Genomic DNA, 7,405 nt, shown 5'->3' with positions numbered 1-7,405 from the left:
TAGAATAGTCAACATGTTAGGTGCTGCTCCAGGGTACGCATTGTATGCCATACTTTGCAGGTCATAAGCATACTGCTGTAGAGATTCACCTCGAGCCCGTATACAGGTCTGGAATCGTGCTATGTAAACCTCAGTCTGGTACATGATCCCATATCTCGGCTCCAGCACTTCTACCAGGGGCTGATAACTGTTCCTCCACATCACTGACATCTGGCTCAGAATTTCCATTGTGGCACTCTTAAGGCTAGTGGCAAGTTGCACTGTCCTCTGCCTATCACCCCAACCATTCTGATCAGCAAGTAACTCAAAATGTGCATAGTAGGCTTCCCAAGATACGCTACCATCAGATTCCTGAGTTTCTTTTTAATTGTACCCCCATTATAGCCATGTACTTCACTGGTTTGGGGCGTAGAAACTGGGGCATCATAATTAAGTCCAGGACTTAAATCTCCTACATTCTGATTATTCAACCCTGTAATGCTACCTTTAGATGCTTGGGATCCATCAAGATTCACCATGCACTGTCCATTCTTTTCATATGCTCCCTGTACACTAGCCTGACGCTCAGCAGTGCACTATTTCTCTACAGCCTCAGTTTTCTCACTATTTATCTTTACATGGTCGACTACATGCTTCAACTAGTTATCTTAATGCAGTCTACACTCTATGACAGTAGGACAGGACTAGTTTGGGGCCCCCACCCCTGCAGTAGGTAAAGGAAAGGTGGGGGGCGTATGCTATATGTATATGTAACATAATTTTTTTCACTGCTTCAGCAACGTAGGAATACATTCCAGTGAACTGCTGACCAGAAATAATTTCATCCACTAGAGTGATAAGACATACACATGATACACACATGTGTAATTATTACAAAAAAATACAAGGAAAGCAATAACCATGCATTAAACTGATAATAATGTACTGTAAGTAAAATCATAATACAATACATAAAGCTTACATACAGAATACTTATATGGGTCATTCATTATACGAACGATGGTGCTTTCCTTGCTTTCCTCTTGGCAAAATTATGAAGCACAACATCAAGATCAAGAGATCTTGCAAGTTGAGACTCAACACTGAGTCTAGCCAAGTCCACAAGTCGTGCTTGGGTCATTGTTGTTCGTAGAAAATTTTTTATTAGGTTGAGTTTGCAGGATGAGTGCTCTGCAGAGGCGACATTGGCAGGGATTGTTAGCAGAATGCACAGACTGACAGACACATTTGGGAAGAGCCCTTCTAGTCTGTACTCTGCCAAACAATTCAATAGTTCCAATGGGCTTAGTTGGTTCTGCCCAAAATTTGAGTGATGAACTGTTGGTAGGTGCCTGATATCGGCAGGATACTTATCTGCCAGTGATTTTGATTTCAGTTCAAGCTCCTCTGCTGATATTGTTAGGTACTTCCAGAGGAAACTGAAGTTTTCAGAAATATTCTTGGCAGCTTTGAATCTAACAGTCAGTTCACCAATTACAATATCAAATAATACATAAAACACAGACTTTCTGAAATATGCTTCTTCAGGTGACTCATCTGCTTCATTTTGTTCTGATAAATTTATGTCTGCTGTGGCATCACCATCATCATGAAATCTTTTGCTTTTAGCTCCAGCTGCTTTACCACGTCCATGATACAGATTCACCTCGATGTCCAGGTTTGAAGCAACTAGCTTTGCTTCACTCCACATTCCTTTCCAGTTATTTCGGAAATCTGTCAATTCTACAAGCAAGTCCTCTATGTTTGACACTCCAACATTCAGTGTCGCATCACTGGCTTGAATATCTTTATTACAGAAGTCAGCTGGAACTAGGACTTTGTACCATACAACAGACATTTTCACACAAATGATGTCACTTAAGACAGAGCTCCACTTATTTCTGTTCTTCTTTTGGCAGTTAGGTTCAGCTCCAAGAGGTCTTCCAGTGCTAATTTGATTCCAGGCAGGTGGGCTGCAAAAGGTTTCACACTCTCAACACAATCAGGCCACGTTCTTTGATCTTTCTAAAATGACGTCAGTTAGTTTGAAAAATTTGTGACCCACATCTAGTCTGTATGTGCGTTTGATTACTTTCATAACGAAAAGTACCTAGAGAAATAATTAAAATTATAAAAAATGAATATATGTGTAAGTCACAATTTGAGAAAATTATATTAAGAATTTGGACATTTGTGTTCAAAAGCTAAAACAATAAATGTCTTCTGAGAAAACCCACATAAGATGCACGTATTATTAGCCTCATTTTCAAAATACAAACAATGGTTATCTGCATAAGGTCCATACAACCCTACAGACTACAATCATACGGATAATGCATAAAAATAATGAAAAGTAGATTATAAAAACACGAAAATGGCGTACCCAAAACATTGATGTGACGTTCATGGACACAAAGAGCTACAGGCCTATATACAGCCTTACGGCTATCCTATCTCCCTTAGGTCCTATGTATAGTCTATAGTCAGTCTACCTGTCAAATCCGGCTTTTGACCCAATTCGTCCCTACTATTGCAAAACTGTATACAATAGAGATTTTGATTTTTTTTCCCAACATATTCATGCCCCCCCCCCCAAGACCCCATGGGCCCCGGGGCAATGCACTGGCTGACCCCTCCTCTCGGTGGGCCTGCTAGATGCTGTCTGAACTCCATCACGTTATTGCCTACCTCCCACTTCTGCTGCTGTTGCTCAGCATATACTTCCTCCTTCGACTGCTGCTATTCTTCCTTCATTTCCTCCATGAAAGCATCCAGCTGTCCTTGCATCTTCAGTTGTAATTCCCTCTGTTGCTCCTGTAATGCCTCTTGAAGGTGTTCATATCGTTCTTTTTCTTCTTCATGTTGTGCCTTTAATTGTGAACTCTGTGCTTGTAAATGTTCTTTGAGGTTTTTCTGTTCTTCATGCTGCGCCTATAATTGTTCTTTGAGTTCTTTCTGTCCCTCATTCTGTGCTTGTAACTGTCATTTGAGTTCTTTCTGTCCTTCATTCTGTGCCTGTAGTTGTACACTTTGTGCTTGTGATTGCTCTATGAGTTTTTTCTGACTTTCATCCTGTGGTTGTAATGGCTTGGTGATTGCCGCCAAGAACACTTTACCCTCCTGCCCAGCTCGAAACCTTGTCTGCACTGCCCCTTGCTCCATGTCGAAGATTTGACTCACTGCAGTACTTAATGATGTACACCCCTGACACCAGTGTTACATCCCTGTCCCACATTGCCACAGACTCCAACAGCAGTAGTTCAGTATAGGAAGGACGTTGCCCAGTGAGTTGTTCTTACTATGGTCAGCCTTTCGGTGTACAGCACACAAGATCAGTTGAGGTGAAAATAAACACTGGCATCTTAACTTCACTGTCCTTATTTTCTAAATAATTACATCTAATGCTTTCCAACTTTACTTCACAATTCTCAGAAGCACCGAAGAGTCACAACTGCAATAACACTTCACTGTTTGCCAACAGCACTTCACTATTTGCACAAGTACCGAAAGTATACAAACTGCACTGCACTGACACTGCACTACGCTCAAACTGAACTGAAAACCAACTGACACTGCTTCTGTCTCTTCCCCATCCTTAAATAAGCTTCTTATATTCTAGACTGTTCTACACTTTTCCACAGTTCTAGTGTATTCCTGAGAGAGCAACGATTACAACATTTACTCACTCGGAGACATTCAAAACATGCCAGAATTTTCTTACACTACATAACACTGTAAATTATTTAGCATACAACCTTAAATTAAATGACATTATTTAACAGTCACAAAAATAAAACATTATAGAGAAAAAAAAAATGCATAACTTACAAAATAACTACGCTCACAAACAGCTGGCTAACTGGCAACTCCGACTCGTACTGGAACTATGAGAAACACTGAGAAACTTCCAAGCTACCTAACTACCACTTCATAACAATACTGAAACTTTCATAAAGTTTTGATCAATGAAAAATATTTCCTTAAAACACACACACACACACACACACACACACACACACACACACACACACACACACACACACTTATAAAAAGGTGGAATTATTATATTAACTAAGAAAAATCTAAAAATCAAAGAAATAGAAATAGATATACCCTCACAAGTAGAACTGATTGCAGTAGAGATAAATACATCTGAAGGGAAAGTAATTGTAGCCACTTTGTACATGCCACCCAGATCAAACACATGGGAGAGAGACGAATATGAGGACCTGGCGGAGAGTACAATTCAGAGTTTAAGAGCATTACCACATAAACTGGAAGAGAAATAAAAAAGAATTATACTACCTGGAGATTTTAATACAAACATAAGTTGGAATACTCTAGATATAATAAGCCAAGAAAGCTGTTGGGACCAAAAGCTCCTGGATCTTGTGCAAGAGTTTTTCCTAATGCAACATGTAAGGGATAGCACCAGAAAAAGAGGACCCGATGTACCCTCAATGCTAGATCTCATATTTACTAGGCAAGAAAACGATATTGACAATTTAATGTATCACCCTCCATTCGGCAAAAGGGACCATGCAGTACTAAATTGCAACTTCAGGATTGCATATGACATAGATAACAGCAATAGTTACAAAAAGAGCCTAAACTATAAAAAGGGAAAGTATTATGACCTAAAGAAGTACTTCTTAGAAATTGCTTGGGAAAAGGAGCTTAGAGGACAAGATTTAAATGCTATATATGAAAAATTCTGTGAACTTTATGAAACAGGAGTCCAGAAGTACATCCCACATCACAAAGAAGCAGAAAAGAAGATAAAGAAATGGTTCAATACAGAATATAAAAAATCAAAAGGAAAAAGAGATTTGTTGCGGAATAGATACAGAAGACACAATAGTGAAAGGGCATATAATAATTACAAACAGGCAAGAAACGATTATACAAGAATAAGGAGGGAAGCCCAAAAACAGTTTGAGGAGGATATCATAAATAAAAGTAATGATCAACCGAAGCTATTTTACAGCTACATCAGAGGCAAAACCAGAGTAAAAGATAAAATACAATCCATTACGGACGATGGAATCACCTATACACAAGAGAACGATATTTGTGAAGCACTAAACAAGAATTTCCAATCAGTTTTTACAGAGGAAAAAAAAAATTGAGAGGGATTATGTGGAACATGCATGCCCACACATACTACCAGATATACAAACATCAGAAAAAGAAATACAGGAGGAGCTAAGTAAATTAGACAAAGGAAAAGCAAATGGTCCTGATGAAATTTCATGTTGGGTGCGTGTGAATGTGCAGAGGAGTTAAGTAAACCATTATTTTTAATTTTCAAGAAATCCTTGTGTCAAGGTAAACTACCTGATATCTGGAAGAAAGCAAACATTGTTCCCTTATTCAAAAAAGGGAATAGGCAAAATCCACTTAACTACCGACCAGTATCACTAACCAGTGTTGTAAGTAAGGTATTAGAAAAGCTTATAAGAAAAGCTTGGGTAAATCATCTAGAAGAACACAATATGATAACAGAAAGACAGTTTGGTTTCAGAAAAGGAAAGTCATGTGTTACTAATCTGTTGAGCTACTATGACAGAGTAACAGACACATTAAAGGAAAGAGAAGGATGGGTGGACAGTATCTATTTAGATTTCAAGAAAGCATTTGACACAGTACCATACCAAAGACTTTTATGGAAACTATACCATCAAGAAGGAATTCGAAGCAAACTGTATTGTTGGATGCAAGATTTTCTCATGAAGAGAAAAATGAGAACAGTACTAAGGGGAAATTACTCATCATGGAAAGAAGTGACTAGTGGAGTACCACAGGGCTCAGTGCTGGCACCAATCATGTTTTTAGTGTATATAAATGATATAGACAGTAACACTGGAAATGAAAGCTATCTAAATATGTTTGCAAATGATGCAAAAATACAAAGGAGAATTACTAACACAGATTCTTGTCAAGAGCTACAAGAAGAATTAAATAAACTTCATCAATGGAGTAATACATGGCAAATGGAATTCAATGTGGACAAGTGTCATGTAATCAAATTTGGTAAAAGTGGAAAAAGACCTGATTGGGATTATATGTTAGGAAATAAAACCCTATACACATCAGAAAGGTAGAAGGACCTAGGCGTGATTGTCAATAACAGACTATCTCCGGCTGACCACATCAGTGAGAAGGTACGGAACATGTATACACTGCTTGCCAATATGAGAATAGCGTTTACATACATAAATGAAGATATGCTAAGAAAGATAATAACATCATTCATCAGACCAACCCTGGAGTATGCATCAGTAGTCTGGAGTCCTCATCTCCAAAAACACATAGACAAGATTGAAAAAGTTCAAAGGGCTGCTACAAGATGGGTACCAAGCTTAAGGGATCTAAGCTACGAAGAAAGACTAAATAAACTGAATCTACCAACACTACAGGAAAGAAGGAAAAGAGGTGACATGATTATGCTATATAAATGCATATCAGGGAAGGAGAAAATAGACATAAATGATTACTTAACGTATGAGGAAGCATCAGCAAGAGGACACTGCAAAAAATTGCATAAAAAGAGATGTGATAAAGACGTAAGGAAATTTAGTTTCCCTAATAGAGCAATTGATCAATGGAATGCACTACCGAATGAAATAGTGTGTGCCAAAACAATTCACAAATTTAAGGATATGTACGATAAATATGGTTTAAGACACGGGACAGTACGAGCTTGACTCATTCCTGTAAAGATACAATTAGGTAAGAACAAAAGGGGGATGCTGGTGGATTGGCTCCATGTGCCATGTCCTGGGCATCGTATGCACAAACTTTGTATGATGTAACTTTATGCATATGGCAGAAATCCACGAAAAAGTTTTGGGGTTCAGTGGGACCCCATCATTCTCCCATGCAATTTGGAAAGGCTCACCTCATGAAAGGTTCACGGCCTTATTAAAGATTTCTGTGAACTCTGTCCATGCTGAGTGTATATTTGAACTTTCAATAATCCTTTCCCATTCACTGCTACGTACAGTTTCCTTTAATTTGAGTATCCTTCTTCACCTCTTCTTGATTTCTGCAACATTCGTGGCCTTTCCTCTAGCTTTCGCTCTGTTGGACACCACCTCTCCTCCAATAAACTTCATCTTCTCTTCCTACCTTAGAAGGTGAGGTTTAGTGGAGCAAACCTTTTTCTGTATCCTCCAACTTTCTCTATACTCATTTCAAAGCCAAAGCTGGCTGTTGTGTATATATATGCAACGACTTAACTTGCTCTCATGCTCCTGAACTCGACTCTTCTGAATTCTCTGCACTCTGGCTTCGGCTTTCCTGTCATTCTCTGATTAAATATATCTGTGCTGTTTACTTATCCCCTAATTCTACTGACTATAAAAAATTCTTCGACTGTCTTACTTCTACCATGGAACACACTCTATCCATTACTCCTTTCTCT

The 7,405-nt window shown here is 38.6% G+C and overlaps 1 protein-coding gene across 1 annotated transcript; it reads right to left on the bottom strand.

The window, feature by feature from the left end:
- Positions 1-988: 988 nt before the first annotated feature.
- On the bottom strand, positions 989-1,837 carry LOC145406731 (uncharacterized). The gene has a single exon (XM_080277832.1). The coding sequence runs from the start codon at positions 1,835-1,837 to the stop codon at positions 989-991; it is 849 nt and encodes a 282-aa protein (XP_080133958.1).
- Positions 1,838-7,405: the final 5,568 nt, after the last annotated feature.

This window comes from Coenobita brevimanus, chromosome 8 (assembly GCF_032717465.1).
Source record: "Coenobita brevimanus isolate Jiangsu-jjx chromosome 8, ASM3271746v2, whole genome shotgun sequence".
NCBI lineage: Eukaryota > Metazoa > Arthropoda > Malacostraca > Decapoda > Coenobitidae > Coenobita > Coenobita brevimanus.
The sequence above is the reverse complement of the archived record's forward strand: the minus strand, read 5'-3'. Positions and strand labels throughout refer to the sequence as shown.

Bases quoted from the DNA above. Each gene is read 5' to 3' on its own strand.
- LOC145406731 (XM_080277832.1), bottom strand. From the start codon at position 1,837: ATGTCTGTTGTATGGTACAAAGTCCTAGTTCCAGCTGACTTCTGTAAT.